General features: G+C 40.5%; 1 protein-coding gene across 4 annotated transcripts; it reads right to left on the minus strand.

The window, feature by feature from the left end:
• Window positions 1-1,165: 1,165 nt before the first annotated feature.
• Window positions 1,166-14,183, minus strand: srek1 (splicing regulatory glutamine/lysine-rich protein 1). 4 transcript variants are annotated; one of them, XM_035991449.1, is made up of 14 exons: window positions 13,917-14,039; window positions 13,637-13,770; window positions 12,761-12,939; window positions 12,456-12,605; window positions 11,873-11,995; window positions 11,437-11,552; window positions 9,592-9,738; window positions 8,722-8,900; window positions 8,386-8,516; window positions 8,188-8,302; window positions 7,975-8,082; window positions 6,435-6,506; window positions 6,054-6,168; window positions 1,166-4,684 (listed from the first exon to the last, which is right to left on the minus strand). In XM_035991449.1, the coding sequence occupies exons 5-14, from the start codon at window positions 11,901-11,903 to the stop codon at window positions 4,520-4,522; spliced, it is 1,179 nt and encodes a 392-aa protein (XP_035847342.1). In that variant the 5' UTR covers window positions 11,904-11,995; window positions 12,456-12,605; window positions 12,761-12,939; window positions 13,637-13,770; window positions 13,917-14,039; the 3' UTR covers window positions 1,166-4,519. The 4 variants fall into 4 exon arrangements, with proteins under 4 accessions (XP_035847342.1, XP_031173464.1, XP_031173463.1 ...); XM_031317604.2 differs by having other exon boundaries at window positions 11,873-12,939; XM_031317603.2 differs by lacking the exons at window positions 11,873-11,995; window positions 12,456-12,605; window positions 12,761-12,939 and having other exon boundaries at window positions 7,975-8,079; window positions 13,917-14,183.
• Window positions 14,184-20,108: the final 5,925 nt, after the last annotated feature.

Here is a 20,108-nt window from a genome sequence, read left to right on the forward strand (position 1 = left end):
CTGGTACAACCTCTAAATATAATTATGAACCTGAAAATGAGCATAATATGAGCACTTTAATAGAAAAGCCTGAGTAATTACCTGTAACCTCAGGCAGCTCCAGTGACCTAGTCCGTGTCATTCGCAGCCAACTGTCTTCACAGCGATCAGCTGAAAAACACAGTGAATCAGACAAATGTTAATGTTTAGTTTTAAACAAAAGGTCAAACAAAGGAAAATGCAGGTGGAAAGAGTTAATAGGAAAGCATGAGTATTTACCTGTAGCTATGGGCAGCTCCAATGACCTGGTCATCCTCATTCTGAGCCGATTGTCCTCCAGAGCTTAGCTGAAAAGTCAGATAGTTGTGTGACATGAGACAACCATTTTAATGTTACGTCAGAACTCTTACTGTTTGGTGTGGGAAGTCACTCATGATCAAGTACACACACACACCTCTCCAATTATAGTAGTAGTAGTAAGTGGGATGATAGGTCCGTTCTATTCAAGTGTTTAAAGCAACACCAAATATTATTTTGTACCTTAAAATAATGTTTCCAAAATCATTTTAGTGGTTCATCAACTCTTAACAGGGTGAACAGCACTTCTGCATTTGCTTTGCGGCCCTCTATCGGCTATAACCGCACTATACAAGTTTGCCAGATCGGTTAGTGGATCTGTAGTTCGAATGAGACATACAACAGCAGTAATGGACAATTCCGCTTCCAACCTGTAGGGGGACCGAAGAGGAAAAGTGCTTTGGTGTTGCTTTAAGTAAGCAGTGTGACAGCGAGCATGCATGAACAGCAGGACCTCAAACTGAGGAACAGCCAGGGATCACCAAAGTAGGACGCTCCTCCGAGGACCATGAATATCCATTCACAATTTCATAATTGTAATTATTGTGATAACAATTTCTTCCATTTCATGGCAATCCATCCAATAGTTGTTGAAGTGGTGGACCAACATTGCTATCCCTAGAGCCACACTGCTAGCATGGCAAAAAAAGAAAAGAAGTATGGATGGCATGTAGATACAAGTGTCCTTGACCCAGATTATGGCTCCCTGAAGTCCACAGTGAAACACATCTGGGGCAAGTTGCAGCATTAAGACCCAAACCACTGAAAGCAGGAAAGCAAAGGTTGACTGATCTGCAATCACACAACAAAAGCACTCTAGCAAAATAAATAAATGAAAAGTGTCTTTATTGAGTGGTTTATGGAAACAGATCAGATGTATCTTCCAACTAAGGACAACGTACATATATACACCCAAGCTCTTCAAAACCAGTGTTACCAAACCTTTACATCCAGTCCCTAACACAGATATTGAGTGCCCAACCCCCCCCAGGAGCAAACTATGAATCATTTCTACAGTATTTACCGTACATAGTGGATACATGGATATAAAAAATACAATTCTTTATATACTGTCAGTTGGGTTGGAAATGCTTTTGTACTAAACTTTATCACGAGTTCACCACTTCAAACTGAAGCATTGTGTACATAAAAAAAAAAAAAAAAAACTTTTAAATTAGGTTTGTAAAAGCCATAGAAGTGGAATTTAAGTCTCCTTAAATTTACTCTCCTTAATAGTAACATATAACAAGCTTTCCTAGAAACTTAAAAAAAAATACTGATCTCAAACTGGGGCTAGTTTGCAGACACATATTTGACACAATCACAATACAGCAAACTGAAACTGCAACACTAAAAATTACAGAAAAACAAATGATGTACTAATAATAATAAACAACAAAAGTCCCATGAATGTTTAACCCACTATTAATTACTAAAGGCAGCTGACAATACTTAAAGAGAACATTTCATTAGTTTTAGCTATTTAACATCCTAAACAATAAATTTGGGTTGCATCTGTCAATAAGTCTCCATATTTTATTAGAATACTCTGTACAATCTTAGTCTAGGCACTTTTTTTTTTACCCTTCTGTGCTTGCAAGCAGTTAGTTGACGTGTGAGATATGTAGACTGCCACTGTGGGCAGCACATTGTTTGCATCTTACTTTCTTGAGCAATATGAGCCGACAGACATTTTCCACACCAGCATAATTGTTTTTTACAGTATAGGCTTGTTTTGTATTTATAAAAACAGTTAATTTTTTATCTCACAGCATTACAACAGTAGCCGGAAAAGGAACATGATACATTGTTGCGACTAATCAGAAATATAAAAATACAAGAACATGTACACCCATACAACAAAAAAACAAAAGCAATGTATTAATGTTGACCAAATGAGCAATGCATCTTTTAAAAACAATATATTAGCAACACAGAAACCGTAAAATACCACTGTGCATTCACATAATTACAGCACTTCAAGTCTTAAAATCAACAGCGTACATTTTGCAGGTCGTCCCAGTTCCCATAACGGAGAAAAAATGGTGCCGAACGGGGAATAAAGGACTCTTCAAAGACCTGGTTAAATGTCCCTTTAACACCACACAAAGGGCAAATGAGCTTTTTTTTTTTTTTTTATTCTAGCACTCATGTTCTTACACCTAGAAGAAACATGTATTCAATATTTGTCTCACTCAGTAAACAAGCAAAGAGAATATGGGATGTTGCTGTCACGGCCACACCAAGGCCAGAGCAGCAGAATAAAGAGGAAAAACAGTTACACCCCATGAGACCGCAGTCAGAGAGGCAAGCTTATATATCACCTCACAAGGTGTCGATAACGACATATGTCACAAATCTTTGTCAATAATGACATATGTCACAATTTTTTTTTTAACATTTCAGGTGGCCCAATAAAAGTATCTGGTTTAGTTGGTGCGGACCTTGTTGGTTCTGTTTTTTGGTGTGTTAGTGATCAGCAAATCTAAATACAGAACCTAACATGACAATGGCCTGGATTATACTATAATCATATTTTTGTTTGTTTTGCAAATGCAACTGATGCAAACCTGCAAAGCCTGGCTATATGATAAATGAAAAGTCATATGAGAAACTGATGATTCAACTGGGGGCTTCAAGACAGTTGTGGTTGGACATTACAGAATAATAAGGATTTAATGCAGTGATTGTGTTAAAACTGTAATACTTTGTATTAAATGCTGTCTGAAGAAGAAGTGTGCCAAGTTTAAAAATGTGTTGCAATCTAGATTATCTGACAGTCAAAGCCTTTTTTTTTTGCCTTTGAGTGCCTGCATCTGTGCACACTGCACAGATAGAGCAGATTAAATTGCCTCACTTTTCTGCAGCTAACCTCTTTGTGTATTACTAGTCTGGCTCACCGGAGGTATAGTGCTGAGATAAAGCTTATCATCCAGCTCGTACCTCCCCTCAGGTATTAATTTTGCAAGGGCACTGTTGCTGCATGCTGTTGTAATTATTTTAAAATACAAACAAGCCAGAATGTTTTTATCCCCCATCCCAGAATAGATAAGCGGGGTAGCCAGACCTCACTCCAGCGCTGCGGAGATAGGTCTGGCGATGCGACCATAGTGTGTGTTACTGATTAATTTGAGAGCCCCACTTTTCAACTGAGTCTCACACACCAGCCATAAAGGAAAAGATTTTAAAAACTCTCTACCACTGAAAAACTTTCCAATCTCAAGCAGTTCCAAAACTGTTAACGCAGATTGTTGCTGCATTTCTTTAAGGAAATGGCATACATACTACAGTATGACAAATATTGATAATCTTAGATGCATCAAAAGCCTATTTAAGTGTGTGGTCAAGATGTCACAGGAGAAATGGAGAGCAAAATGTGGTGCTTTTCATCAGGCAATATCCATGTAACAAGGGACCAATCCATAATTGAAATCTGGCTTCAAATTGTTGAATAAGTATTAACTCTGCTCTTCTTGTGGGATCTCTGCCTGAAACGGTCTCCTCTGAGGCTGGTCTTTCATGTGACGGACTACAAGGAGTTATTTAAAAGCTCTGCAGCTGCTTCAGGCATGCACGTGACAGCTTTAGCATCTATAGACCATTTCAAAGTTGTAAACATAAACATTCTAAATGGCCCCAAGTTGATTTCCGGGTTGCAGTCTATGTGAATAAATCAACTGACAGGAAGTTAACCTAAAGGGGCCAGGCTGTTGAAAAGGTCTATACAGAAAGAATAAAAGTTATTTATGTAATTAACACATACAGGAGGTGGACACAATATCTTATTGTGATATGACAATATGACAGCCTTGTGTTTAGGAAGTTATTGATGAGGTGTCGACTCAACTTTATGGGATTTTCTGAGCCTGTAGTATTTAGTGTTCTGTTATTTTCCATTATATCGTGCACCTTCTGCAAGTCCCAAAATCTTCGGCTTCCTTGGTAACAGGAAAGGTGGGGCTATCTCTGTTGTACCGAGTGCTCACTTGCCCTTTGAGTGGGAAAATTAGCTGAATGACAGGATCCATGTGTTGCCAAGAATGTGCTGTAGAAATCAGGTGATGGCGAGGAAAAACGCGCTGTTGTGAGTGGTTATCTGGTGTTGATGAGTGTATACGCACGTGATGGGCGCTGAGATCATTTGATGCAGCGGGATTAGTTTTTTTTCATAGTGACGTAAAAGTCACTTGGTGCGTTCTGCGCCCATTGACGCATACTCATTGTGAGTCTTGTAGCTGCCGTTATGCTGGGTGCAGGGTGATGACATCCTGTCCTCGCTGAGTGTGACGGAGTCTTCTCTGTCACTTACATAGTCGTCCTTTTCTTCTCTGTCATAGTCCCTTTGCACCTGAAATTCAAATGAAGATAAGGCTCAGGTACTAACGATGATATGGGAGATGTTTCATTGGAGTCCGTATATTAACAGGGGATCCAGTTGTCTCGTATCTGTCTAGTCTGTCTAACTGGTATTTTGTGAGGACAGGTGGACATGGTCTAATTCTTTCCCCATCTTCAGGACTACCTTTAAGCTTCTTGCTTAAGATATTTTAATTCATTTATTAGTAATAGACCTGGGACAAAGACGGATAGATACTTAATCAATCCCAAATGGAAATTGCACTGTAACAGCAGCCAAAACACGCACGAAGAATCACAAGAATCACAAAACCAGCAACACAAGGACACTCTGGTGTAGATAAGAAATAATAAAAACATGAATAAAATAAAATTTGAACTGGAATTGAACTCTAACTAAAAAACTAGGACCATACTCTACACAAACACAATGACAGTGCCTATTCATATTTTGTGTTCAACTCGACTTCCGTATTTTCAAATTTGTCATGTGCACACGGTTCCTGCTTTTTCTTATCTTTACCTTCCCTGCGTGTTTAAAATGCTCGGCTCCGACCATCGTGCAGGGCAACTATAATTATAACTACTGTATGTTTCTTCTTCAGTACGTGAAGTCTATTATTCCCAGTTAAGTTTAAGTCCAGCACACCTGCAGAGCAGCAGCCCCAAGCTAAACATGTTTTTACCTGTAGGACTCACATTTTGATGTCTCTCTTCATCGCCTGTGATACGAAATTCACATTTCCACACAAGTGAGGAAATAAAAAATAAAAAAAAACCCCGCCTGGCTGCAGACATCACAGTGAACTGCAAATGAGGTTGTACATATGCTGCCCTCAATTTCCATCAATCTGTTCCCATTAAAGACTCTGTTTATAATGGTAAAATGTTGCTGGTTTTCAGTGGTTTCTGAGGAGAACAACTTACTCAGCTGCCTTTCGTTTTCTGATTGTTATCAACAGGAAAGATGGAGTGTGATAAGTCTAAAATGTGTCACCTTTTATCTCACGGCTAGCACCTTTGTGTGATCTTTACAGTAAACTTTAAAAAGTAGGTCAGTGTTCATGTGGTTTGATACTCGAGTTCGAGGGTGAAAAAACTTTCATGAAAGAAACAACTTCACAGGACAGGAAAGCAGAGATTTGCAGACATGCAGTGGAACAGACCGCTAATTCTTCCCCTCACACCTGAGCAGTCTTTTAGTGCGACAAAGCTTGGCTCATTAAATTATCAGTAGTACAACAGCTTTATTTGCCTGCTCGACCAGGAGGAATTGTTTAGCAGATTTTGGTAACAGCGAGTATCTAAACAGGGGAGTGTTAGTTCAGTGAGGTGTTTGAAAGTGTAAGCTTCATTATTACCTTCATTGGCTTGGCCCTGCTCTTTAGCCTGTCCTCGTCCTTGCGGCTCCTCTTCCTGGATGTAGAGCGGCCCTTTCTTTCCCTGCTGCGCTCCCTCCTCTTGTCTTTCTTACCTCTAAAAGAAACCAACGCAAACAAGTGGTTTAAAGAAATGCCAATAAACCAGAGCACGTTTTTCTCCCATCCCGGAATGCTGTGTGGAGTAGCCAGAGCCTCCTGCGCTACACTGTGTGGATGGTCTGGCAAAGCGAGACTACAAAATCACTGATATGTATTGTCCACACATGGTTGTAAATCCACTCAGAAAACATAGGAAAGACATGGGACGAACAAAACAGTTTAGGAGGATAAGATTTGATGGACAAGAATTGATGGACTTACCTTTTTGGTGAGGGTGATCTGACTTTCCTCCGTGGGCTCCAGGACCGATCCCTACTCTTCCTCCTGTGAGCCCTGATAACACCACATTAACTGGATTAACTACCTTTTGTGGAGACAATATGAGCTACTTACGGGGAAAAAAGTAGAGAGTACATGCATTAAGGACACAAAAACATAGATGGGTCAGAAAAGTGATACAAATCCATAAATGTACACCTTATTGTATTAAAAGGTTTTTAAGATCATAAGATACATTTTTCCCCCCATGGTGCCAGATGCAGCACAACAGGAGCCAAATCCAGGCACCTACTAGACTCATTAAGTACCTGGTGAACCCTACTGCTCAGGACAGGGATAACACCAGAGTGGATAAGATTTAGTTTTCTTGATAATACATTATGTGATTAACTGAATTATTGCAGGACTGTAATATCTTCAATTATTCAACTACAGCAGCAGATGGTGTTGCACACCCAGCTAGACGTCTGAACACCATTTGGTTGTAAAATAGATGATTTGGACATCAATGCCTTATATGCAGTGTTGGGCAAGTGTAATATGTTACTCTTTACTAATTACTCCTTAAAAACGTAATGACGTTACGTTGCTTATTACTTAGTATCAAAAGTAATTAGTTACGTTACTATATTACTTTCGCGGCCCCAATACACAAAATAAACAAACGCACAACCTGCCAGCTCCTCATTCTACTTTCTTGGAACAATAATTCACCTTACAGCAGGAGTCAACAATCAGCCAAACTGCAGAACTGCAACATTACATTAGATTACATGTCATTTAGCTGACGCTTTTATCCAAAGCGACTTACAATTGCTATATATGTCAGAGGTCGCACGCCTCTGGAGCAACCAGGGGTTAAGTGTCTTGCTCAGGGACATGTTGGTTGATGTATCGCAGTGGGAATTGAACCCAAATCTCCCACTCCAAAGGCATGTGTCATATCCACTGCGCCATTACCACCAAACATTCTGCATTCAGGCTGTTACTGTGTGTTACAAAGACTATCGCACATTTACATAGGCCTATTACGTTTTTTTTGTCGAGTTTTTACCTGGCGACGCAGATTCCCATAACTACAGTAACTCGCTCTGCCTGCATTCACACAGCGAGAAAGGGGAGGAACGCTGCTCTGCTCCGCTAACAGTCACATGCTAAATGTCATCGATGTTCCCACTCGGATCAAAGCCTTTATACTGTATAAATGACAATACTTCCAGCTGTTGAAAGCATTCCTCTCTCCATCATCTTCCATCCTTCGTTTAGCTTTTAAGCTAGTAGCCGGCGTGACCTGCCCTTTGGCCTGCTGCGCGCTAAATTACGACGAGCCTACACGTTACGTCATCGTATAGGAAAGCCTACTTGGACAAAAAACAAATCACATTCGGGTAATGCAATACTGCAGCGTTACTAACCCCCTACACTACTCGTTACTGTGGAAAGTAATAATATTACAGTAATATATTACTAAGTAATGTGTTTCTGCCCAACACTGCTTATATTTCGTTTGTTTCCAACATACCTAGAGCGACTACGACTGCGTCTCTTGTCTCTGGAGCGAGAACGCCTCTTGTGGCTGCTTCGGGAATTGTGGGAGTCATTCCTCGGACACAACTTTGGCACCGGTCTGCTTCAACAGGATGGAGAAAAGAAACCGTCACTGACTGGAAATCACAATCATATGATCACAACATTGTCAAGTGAAATCTCAAAGCTCAGAGTATTAGTTGGGCACCTGTGTTTCGAACGGGACCTTTTCCTGTGCGTTCTCGAGTGTGAGCGGGAGCGTGAGCGCGATCGTGACCGGCGTGACCTTATAGACCGACTGGAAGAAAGCTTCTTTATGTCCGCTAGAGGAAGAGAGGCAGCCTCAGCATCAGAACAACTCCATTAATCTAAAACTTGATACATGCAGAAAATCTAAATGTTGTACCTGGTTCTATGGCAGCAGCAATGGTATTCTGGGCTTCTCTCACCCTCTTCATCACACTTTCTAGCTCCTTAGCAGCAGCCTGCGGCGTCATCTCTGGGGGTTTTACTATGGCGTTATTGGAATGATTAACCCTGAAAGACAGAAATAAATTATCAACTGACAAATCACAGGTATTTTGTTCTTTGTCGTGATTAGTGTCATTTTGAGCACATGACTGTTTCTTTGAGAACTATAGTCGGAGTAAATAAATTACACATTTCTTGAGTTATAATGTCTGTCCGTGGACTTCATCGTACTGCTCTGTAGAATGGTCTTTTAAAAAATAATAATACATACTTCAGGGGTCGGTCTCCGAACATGATTCCGTTGAAGGTCAGGGCTCTGACGACGGAATCCTGCTCAACAAACTCTACGAAGGCGAAGCGTGTCGGCTGAGTCTCATCTCCAGCCATTCGCACAAACTTCACATCTCCCACCTGCTTGAAGAACTCCAACAGTTGGTCTGCAGTGGTGGTCTGTAGAAAGAAAGATAAACTGGACTGAATGACAACAAACTTGCAGCTACAGAATGTAAAGCTTTGAGACTCTGCCTGAACTACATTGAGGCTTTCCGATAAATTACAACACGTTCGAGTTGGAATTTATCTTAATTCTCTTGGGCCTAAATCAGTCGGGTTGAGAGTTAACTTATTCAATCGACCTATTTTAGTGATTGGGTATCCTACATCATCAGCGTTACATGGTCCAACAACAAAAATGAAATTGCGCCTGAAGGCTTTATTTCTGTTTTCTAGTGGTCACAAAGAGCTTATGAACAAACAATTTCCTCTGACCATTATTAGTTGAAACTATAATTTGTTCAGATCTGTCACGAATACTTATGGACGGCTAAAAAATAAGACAAAAATAAGGCATCTTACAATACAATATGAATGAGGGAAATGACTGCTGGCAAAAAAGATAAGTCCGGTGATATTCTGTATTTTTCCTATTGTTTCTTATTAACAAATTGAAAATAATGAATCCATGAACAAATATCGCCTGTGTACTTCCCACAGGGTAATATATCTTATACCTCTGTTGTCCGAAAACTAAATAAAAACACACAAATGAGCCACACTAACATGCGCAACAGGCACATACACCACCCTGCTGCTGTAAATACTCACTATATTAAGTGTAAACACAGATTTGACATTATGTTACCTGTGAGTTCAAGTTGCCAACATAAACGGTCCTCCTGATCTCATCGACTTTTGAGGGATCCACATTTCCCATGAGGGGGGGCTGGGAGAGCAATGATGCTGTGGGGTCCAGAGCAGCCGACAGCCGATTCACTACGGGAAGGTTCAGCTGCAGGTGTAAAACACACATATACACACACAGTTTTACTAATGCCGCATTTCCACTGAATAGCACAGCACGGCTCTACACAGCTAACTCTTTTATTAAGAAAAGCTGTGGATAGTACCCGGTCCTTTCTTTTGTGTGCTGAGCAGATACTAAAAAGGACTTAAAACACTGCAGACCACTTATTGGTCAGAGAGAACCATCTACTAGTGTGACAAGGGACATCCTGCACAAACCTGCCATTTTAAAAAAATTTAAAAAGCTACTGTCAATAGCAACCGCAATTTTTTTATTCCCTCGACACAGATTTGAAATAAAATGGCAGGCTGCAAAACTACGCCATTCACTACGCTGTACAATTGCAAAGTGCAGACATTGTTGTCGATAAAAGGATCCAGCAAGTGTGTCGGCTAACGCGATCAGCTGAGAATCCCGCCTACACTGAGGTGTGGAAAACAAAAAAAGAGATCTTTATTAGCCTTATTCAGTGGGGAGCAAGCTATGCCTCTCCAGCTTCTCCCGTAGCTTTGGGTGTATGTCCTGCACTGACTAGAGTGTGAGGTAAACTGTGCTACATCGCGTTCCACGTCAATTAACGTATTAAAAAATTGTCGGGTTTAAATCGGGCTTGGGCTCATAATTACAGTTAATGTGTCGGGCTGGGCTCGGAAGCAACGTGCACAGGCTCGGGTAGGGTCGGGCTTGATTTTTTGGGCCCGGTCTAAGCTCTATTACATATAGAGATGCACCGATTGACCGGCTGGTGACCGGCCGTTTTTCACGTGATCGGCCATGACCGGCGACTGGCTGGTCAGTCTGACATATGCCGATTTTGTGCCGGTCAAATGCTGTAAATAAATAACATTGTAAAGGCTACCATACACAATGCATAGGAATTATATATAGGCTAGCAAATAATAACAATAAACCCACTATTAATTGCATTATCTTAATGCAGTGTAACTACTGTAGCATGTAAATAATGCACATAAAATACAAACGTGAGCAAGGGCGTTCAACAATCAAGTTATACGACTTACAGTTCTCAAGGCCACACACACACGATCTCCACTGGCTAGTTATCCTCCGACACTCTTTTTCTTTTCTCTCTCTTTTCCGCCGGGTGGCGCGCGTGCCCACTCGCGGTGTGAAGCTTGTGTCCGCGCTATTCTCTGACATGCACTCTAACAATCACTGCTTATAGACGGCCTTTTGAGAAATATCTTTATACTGCAAGGGTATTTTAAATGTATTTTATTTATATTTGTTATTTCTATATTATTGTATTGCCGTTACCTGTTTCCCCTGTTTTCATACAGAAGTTTAGTTTGCTAAATATATCACATTGTTTAAGTTGGATATTGGATGTGAAAAGAAGGAAATGGTTCTTTCATAACATTGCACTTTAGATGTTTGTGAATTTCCCACACCAGGAGAAATTTATATAGTTCTATTTTAAAGCGATCGATTATCTGTTCAAAAAATGTTCTATTAAAGAAAAGATAGAAAATAAATATTTGTGTGTGCTGTAAAGTGGTTAGAAAAAATGAAATCGGAATCAGCTAAAATCGGTATCGGCAGGTCAAGCTCAATGAAAAATCTGAAATCGGAATCGGCCTAGAAAATTGTAATCGGTGCATCTCTAATTACATAACAGGCAAACAGACGAGACGACAAGAGGGCCACAACATGCTGACTCACATTCTGAAGCGGCGCTGGAGTAGGAATTGGTAGCAGTCCCCCTCCAGGAATCAGACTGGGTACTGGGGTGGCAGGTGCCAAAAGTGACAAAGCTTTGGCCTCTTCTGGGATTTTCCCTGCAGGACAGAAGCAGATATAAGTGAAGGCAATAGAGGGACTCTTCTCACTGTCTCCTCTATGTCTGCACAATTAGCCCACTGTATTCTAGAGAGAAAGAGAGCATACACTTCCCTATACAACCTACAAGTGTTCTACTGTCTACTGCTTTTGTTAAATTATTATTCTCAGTCAATCTGAATTATTATTTTCAATAAAAAGCTTAACTTTTTTTCAAAAACAAAAGAACACTGATTTGTCCTTGGTCTCTTTTCATAGATCAAAAAAAAAAAAAAAATACAATGCAGAGAATGAGTCAACACTTTGATGCATGGGTCACCTGTACTGGAAACATATTGGTCATGAACCATACGATATCAAGCATGGGCGCTTTTCCGTGGGGCGATCGTTTTCGCAGTGTTGGAAAGGTGTGCAACACAAGATAACCCCAATGGCTGCATCACTAATAGCACACAGGACATCAGATACAGAAAAGAACAACAATTTTAAGAACTGTAGGAAATGTTATCCAAGCCTTTGCTATAAATTCAACCAATTAGGAAGTTTGCTCATTCCATTAAAGTCTGCTGCTTTTTATAGCTGGAGAAGAGAGCTACGTTAAGACGAATAAGAAACAAAATAACTACAAATTCAGTTCATTACAGCTGGAGGCACTGAGCATGAATTACCATTTGAAAAGTTATTGTAGAACATATATAAAATAACGGCGCAAAGTATTAATGCATGTGTCATGCATTTCTAAGTTAAAAGAGAAAATGATGTTGAATGGAGAGTGACTGTTGTTATTAAATACTAAACATCCATACCAGAGCTGTAATGTGAGGAAAAAAAAACCTTTTACTACAGATTTCAGCACAGGTGAAAAGCGCAAATAGAATTTAAAACATTCTACTGGATCTCACTTTTATAATGTCTAGCCCCTCACTATGACAACAGGAGTAGGTGACAAGAGAGTAAAGTGTTAGTGATCCTCTTAGCATCCCATGTGTGATACACATCCCACCGGTATGCCGTAGCAACCTGGACAGAATTCAATCACACACAAGCTGCAGCTGTAGCAGAAAGAGAGAGGGGGGTGGGGGGTTGGACAATAATCAAAACAACAAACCAAAAATAACAAATATAAACACAAAGCTAGAGATAAGCAATACTGTAGTTTCTAGATAGAGACAGTAGACAACATGGGAAAGTATGAAAGGAAACAAACCAAAAGAAAAAATAAATTAAAAAAAAAGAGACAAGGTGTCCATCTTGGAAGGTTCAGCAGGCTATTCTCCTGGTCACATTCCCCCTTGAAGGCTGCGTTGGCCCGATCGGGGATAGTGGCTTGGAAAACAATGCCTGACTCAGGCTAGTGTAGTGTAACAGCTGGGCCAGTCTAGTCATCTGATATGCACACATAATCACACAGAAAAAACATACAAAACCAAATTAATAAACTCAGTAGCCATCCAGCACCAAGTCACGTGGACAAAAAGCATCAAGTTAGAGGTGATATCATTGTTTTGACTGTACACAAGGGAACAACAGTTGCACCAAAGGGAAGGGGAATTTTAAAAAAAAAAGGAGCACCAAAAATGAAAGAGAGAAAAGGGATTGAGTTAGCTGTGATGCCATGAACTTAGTTTGTCATTTCCATGAAACAAGTAACATTAATGTCAGTTTATTTAAAAAACAAAACAAAAAAAACACGCTACAAGATTCCACAGAATCCAGTGTTTACAGTGAGGTAAATAATGCAGTCTGCAAGTCTTGCAGCTTCAAAAACATTCAACATAGGTCTAATGTTATCTGTAGAAACCACCTTGTGACAGCAAACAGAAACCTTGGCTGTGCGCTAATAAGAAATGATCTAGCTAGCTTTTATTAAGGTGATACAACCAATCACCTGTGTCAAATACTTATGACAAAAGTTGAACTACCCAATGGCACAACCTGCCAATTTTCCATGTGAATAGAAAGAAACCAGAATTCAACCAAAACACCAAACGGTTGGATTCAAGGGGAGGAGGCCATAGCAAGTCCACTGAGACAACTCAGACACTTTATTTTCATTCCTTTGAACGAAACGGGCTGCACTCACCTTCCGCACATGGCACTACTATCAAAGCTCTGTCAATAAAAACTGTATTGGTGAGATGTTGGGCCACACCAACACTGGAGGGGTCTCGGTACTTTATATAGCACACTTTGGAGGAGAAAGACAGAGGGGCATTGCTGTGAAAGAAAACACAAACAGAAAAAGGCGGGTTAGTTATTTATTACAACCGTGAATTCTTAATTTGTATGTTTATGTGGACCGCAGAAAGGCCGCAGAACCGCGGTGTTGCCTATCTAGCCATCCCGGGGAAGGTTGCTCTTACTCGGGCGGGTATAGCCGCAGCTCCTCGATGTCTCCCAGGAAACCGAACAGAGTGCGCATCTGCTCGCTGCTCACAGCCGAGGACAGGTTGGTGACCTGGACGACGGCAGTCCCTGGTATCCCGCTCATTGCGCAAACTGATAAAGGCGTTACCTATCTTTAAAGTGTAGTATCTAAATATTTATAAAATGTATTTCTCAGTCACCCCGCTCGGCGATATGCACAACTGGGCGAAGCGAGAGGTTTCACTGGCTTCCTCTTATTAATATTTTCTAACTGTGGTTGTCAATAAACTTTAAGATGCACTACCGCCCCCTATTGTATTGGATGGTATATTACTACACATGGCCCGAAGCAACAGAAAGATCCTCACATTTACAGTGATGGAGAAAGTATTCAGACCATAGATTGTATAATTCAGACCGTTTACTTATAAGTATAAACACCACACTGTAAAAAATACTCGGTTACAAGTCCTCCATTGAAAATGTTATGCATGTAAATAATCAGGAAAACGTACTCAATGCAAAAAAGCCCCCTGTGACTGTTAGACTATTATATATAATATTACATTATTATTACTCAAAGGCAGGATTTTGCTGTTGTAGTTGGTTGAGATGGAGCTAATTTTGTCTATGAAAAATTACTTAAATGATGGTCAAAATAGTTGCCATTTTCTGTCAACTCAACGATCGACCAATCGCTTCAGCTCTACTTGTATAAACTGTTGGGTAGTTGCATTTTTAACAAAGCATCATATTTTATAAGCACTTATGTTTCGTATGCAAACAAATCTTTATTTGTAAAAACTAAAGTCATCAAATGATTGACCTGGAGTAAAATGTACAATAGATATAGAAGTATAAAGTAGCATGAAATGGCAGTTCTCAAGTAAAGTACAAGTAGGCCTTCCTCAAATTAGTACAGTATAGTACTTCAGTACGAATTGTTATTACAATTACTTGAGTAGCCTAAATATAGGTATATAATATATTAGTTACATTTCGCCACCCATTTATAAATAATTACATTTTACACGTTGAAATAGGCTGTCTGACGTATTTCTGACGAATCAACGTGGAAATGAAGTGGGTATAGTGTTTGGGAAGAGAAACGCCTTTCAGGAAACAGAGGCTACGTGGCACAATGGCAGATATGGGTAAGATACATTTGACTGTCAAATCAAGATGACTAATTGATTAAATACAGACATGTATGCATCTCCAAAGAATCATAATTGATGGTTTAAAGACCTATATTATTTGTATAGGCCTATGTACTGTATATCCCAAACTGTGATTTCCATGTATTGTGTCAAGGCATCTTTGTGCCACACAGTGAACTTGGAGCTTTGGGGGAACTCTGGGCTCCTCTGTATCATTCCAGCGGCAAATAAAAAACGGAAAACGATATGATGTATAAATTGGGGCTTTGTTATTATTACCCCTGCCAAGGAGGTTATGTTTTCAGTTCAGTTGGTTTAACCTACTGGCCCAATTTTCATGAAACTTGCTGGAAGGATGTAGTTATTTTTATTTCAGTTAATCAAAATGTTGTTTTCACACCTGTTGTAGTTTAGTTTACCTTAACTATAGTAATCTTGATGCTGACAGATTCATTCTTAGTTTAACCTGGTAAGTGAGCTCTGGGTCAAGCTGGTGTGTTCATTATCATACACATAAATTATTTATGGAAACACCTAAAGTACACACACAAAAGCCCAAACAATTTACATATATTATCAATTTACTGTATGGAATCTCTCTCACTCGCTCACACGCACGCTTGCACGCACGTGCGTCAGTAAAAGTCATAGCAACAGAATGTTGACGTGGTGACCAAGGTAATAGCTGCAGGCCTTTTTTAATTTCTCATTTGCATTTGGACTTGACACAAGTTGACCTGCAAAAAACTGGACAGTTGAAATCTTGGAGACCTGATCACCTGGAAAACAACTTCTGAAAAACAAACTGATACCTGATACCTGAAGAAAAACATATAGCAGTAAAACTACAGCAAAACCTACTGTAATTTACTGCTAAAATGGCTTCTAGCGGACCCCCTGCGGGGGAGGACCTGCTGACCACACGGACCACTCACTTTGCAGGTGAGACATCTTTTAATGTCATGCCAAATGTATTTATTATATTATTATGTTCATTAAATCCTTAAAAGAGACATGTATTGTATATATTTTGAAATATTGCTAGTGTATTATTCTATTATTATTTCATGTATATTTTTTCCCATTATTTAATGTTTACTCTGTACGTGTGCTGTGTGTCTGAAATTTTGCTGCTGCAACAATGTTATTTCCCATTTTTTGGGGATCAATCTATCTATCTATCTATTTAGAACACAATTGGCATTTAATTATGTTAATTTGTTAAATATAAAATAAAGAATTATTATATTTTTAGATGGCCTGTTAGGAAAACACAGTTTTTGGTGACACTTTCTCGGTATAAAATAACAATTATATGGTAAGAATGTACTGAGTGTGGTGGGACATGCGTGAAATATGTTAACAATGGTGTAGCTAGCTAGTGGTTTGGAAACACTGTTATTTTTGTTTGATAGCATCAAATTTTTCGTCGAAAATGTAAAAAAAAACAACCGAAAAAACAAGATGGCAACTGGGCCATTTTTCGAATAATGCCAAAAAATACATTTTCTTGTGCACCATGGAAACGATGGAACTTAAGTGCAGGTGTAATCAAATCAGTGCACGTTCCTCTGAGCACACCTGAGGTTGCGGCTTAAAATATATCCGGAGATATTGTCGGGTTCTTTGAAGTTCACGTTATCACGTGTGTGAAGTAGCCTAATTCTCAGATACTGCTGATCAATGTTATTATGAGCCTGAATGAAGGAGATTAAGTGAACTAAAGTGTCTGACAGTTAATGCACCTAAAACTAAAGCGGTTCAGTAACCTCCCAGGGCTTCTACTTGACATGTTTGTATTATCATAACATTGAAATATAGCCTACTTTACTAGTTCATGTGGTATTTTCTTGTAACGTTAAATGGAAGAGATTAGTTTGGGTTGTCATGCAGTGACTGTGCGCATCCTGCGTTCAAGATGCCACCGTCTCCCCCACGCTGCATGATGAACCATAGAAATAAAATGAAATATGTTTTCCACCTATGAATTGGGGGAGTGACTAAATATAAAAAAATATCTTTTTGCGAAGATGCACATATTTAGCTGGGGTTATTTTTTTGGAGAAGCCCTGTTGTTAATTACGCGTGAATTAACGAAGGTACCCACGTTTAAGCGTGCGTAATTGCGCACGCATATCTTTGCGCATCAAACGTTTTGGCTACATCTCAGTGTTTTTCACACGTTATTGCAAACTGCATATTATGCTGTTGAAAAAAACGCAGTTCCCACAGTGTCATGAACATCATCTCTTCTCTCTACATCACTGAATAGAGTCAGAGCCACCTGTTTTGCCATTTTTTTATACAACGGAAATGTGATGCAACATGACAGGATTATGGCCTATTGTTCTGACTGCTATTATACTAATCTACATTTTTTTGTGGTATTAAGGAACAAGATATGTTTTCAGAAGCAAAAACAGGAATGCGAACAATGTCTTTATGTGGAATTTTGCTTTGCAAACGAGATTTAAATATTCTTCCCTTGCTGCATAGAGACAGTAGAACTGAATGTCATATCTGACTGAATACTTAACCTGAATCACTTTTGCTCTTCAGTCCCTCATTGCTGCTACTGTGCTCATCAAAGGGAAGATACAAATTACTATGATATGGATCAATTCATCACATTTTGTGTGCTGCTGCAGACTGTTGTTGCCTGACTGAAATGTCAAAGTATCTTCACAGCACCCCAGTCAACATGTTCTTTAAATGAAGAAACAGATGTTATAAGATCATTATGTAGTATTTTTGTGTAATATTGTGCAGTGTGTACAGCTTTTACCAACATATGTCTGAGAGTACAAGGCCCCATGTAAACTATGAAAGAGTGGAAAATAATTTAGGCAAGAATAATAACGTTTTCTGAATCCAGGTCCAAAATAAAGTTGACAGCTGCATGGAAAAGTGAGCAGCTGGGGCACACTGCCCTTTTCCTATGAAATCATTTTGAATCATGGCTGCTGTCTCACATAGTCTAAGTCTAAGAGCAAATTATGAAAATGCTATCTCTATGTGACATAGATTTGCACTTATTTGAAATATCACCGACAGTCCCGCATTACTGTTTCCAGTCTGAATGATGTAAATCTTTATTTAGCTTTTGGCGGTTAAATATGTCACAACTTCCAAAAGCAAAACTTTTAGATAATTTCACGAGAGCAGTGTACAGTGAAGATTTATCTAGCTTGAATGCATTATCAGATTACTCTCGTCCTGTCATAATATTTCAGATAACAGCAGCAGAACTGCACAATACTTGATATTTTATGTTTAGATGTGGCTATGGCACTGTGTTCGTTGGTTGTTTTTCTACACGGTGCTTGTAATGCATCTGGTGAAAAATGATTAATTAGGAATTTAAGCCGCCTGTTTAAATCTGTGTTTTTGAAGTGGAGAATGTGACTTTTTTGAATACATTTTTGAATCCTCAGGTGGTTCCTTCTCGTCTCTGAACTCTGAACGCCCTGCTGCTGAGAGCCCCCTCAATGACCCAATCCTGCCTGATTACCAGGACGATGAGGAAGAGAGTGGCGTTGTTGGGGCCGGTGATGTGGACAGGCTTCAGGAAGCTGAGCCTCAGGTAGGTAATGGGGAAGGTGAGCAGCAGTTCCCGACACTGTACAATGGGGTGGAGGGGCAAGAACAACGTTCCGCTGTTCCTGTTCCTGTTTACTACCCTGTTCCCTACCGTGTTCCCTACCCTGTTCCCTATGCTGTTCCTCACGCTTATTCTCATCCCCCTTATGCTTATCCCCATGCTCCTTACACTTATTCTCATCCCCCTTATGCTTATCCCCATGCTCCTTACACTTATCCTCACCCCCCTTATGCTTATCCCCATGCTCCTTACACTTATCCTCACCCCCCTTATGCTTATCCCCATGCTCCTTACACTTATCGCCATACTCATTACGCTTATCCTCATGCTCCTCCTGCTGATCCTCATACTTTCGCTCCTGCTGATCCTCCTGCTGATCCTCCTGCTAATCCTCCTGCTGACCATTTTTATGATGGTATCGATGCTGCTGTTGATAATTTACTGGCCAGCTACAGGTATGAGCAATCTGAAGAGGACGACGACGACGACGACTCTGAGATAGATGTCGTTGGACTTGACATCCCTGAACTGAATGCTGAGGACATCGAGCCAATCTTCCTAGAAGATTCTTCTGACGAGGCAGTAGTTCCTGGATCCCTCACAATGTCTCACCTCGGCTGCTCCAGGAGACGCAGGGACGAGAGCGACGAGGAGGAGACTGCTGCAAAGAGGCGGAGGTGGGCTGATGACAGCGACTGGGATTAACTCTACAATGGATGGGCTGACATTCCTCCTTGAAACATCGGAGCAATCGCCCAGTCCATACCTGCCCTTCATCACTTCCACATCACAGCAGGACCAATGATTCCCATGGTAGCTTTTGCATCTGGCAGGGCTGCACATATTTATTTGTGTATCTCTTCATTTTTGCACGGTTGATCGACTTTATTTATTTCATCCTGAGGGCCAGCCTTTGCGTCCTGCAGGGCCGGCGATGCCCCAGGTAGCTCTTGCGTCTGGCAGGGCTGTCGACACCCCATGCATGTAGCCTTTGCGTCTGGCGGGGCTGATGAAGACAAGGGTAGCCTTTGCGTCTGGCGGGGCTGATGAAGACAAGGGTAGCCTTTGCGTCTGGCAAGGCTGTCAACACCCCAGGTAGCGTCTTGCACTGGGGCTTTTTTGTAAATTTTTTGTATATATATTTGTGTATCTCTTCATTTTTGCATGGGGGATCGATCGACTTTATTTCTTTCATCCTGAGGGCCGGCCTTTGTGTCTGGCAGGGCCGGCGATGCCTCAGGTAGCTCTTGCGTCTGGCAGGGCTGTCGACACCCCATGCATGTAGCCTTTGCGTCTGGCGGGGCTGATGAAGACAAGGGTAGCCTTTGCGTCTGGCAAGGCTGTCAACACCCCATGCATGTAGCCTTTGCGTCTGGCAGGGCCGATGAAGACAAAGTTGCTTTTGAGTCAGGCAGGGCAAGCTTGGT

This window comes from Sander lucioperca, chromosome 14 (genome assembly GCF_008315115.2).
Source record: "Sander lucioperca isolate FBNREF2018 chromosome 14, SLUC_FBN_1.2, whole genome shotgun sequence".
Classification (NCBI taxonomy): Eukaryota; Metazoa; Chordata; class Actinopteri; order Perciformes; family Percidae; genus Sander; species Sander lucioperca.

Bases quoted from the DNA above. Each gene is read 5' to 3' on its own strand.
- srek1 (XM_031317602.2), bottom strand. From the start codon at position 14,044: ATGAGCGGGATACCAGGGACTGCCGTCGTCCAGGTCACCAACCTGTCC. The intron at 8,517-8,721 runs GTATGTATTATT...TCTGTCTTTCAG, and splicing joins TTCGGAGACCGACCCCTGAA to GGTTAATCATTCCAATAACG. The intron at 8,303-8,385 runs GTACAACATTTA...CTCTTCCTCTAG, and splicing joins TGCTGCTGCCATAGAACCAG to CGGACATAAAGAAGCTTTCT.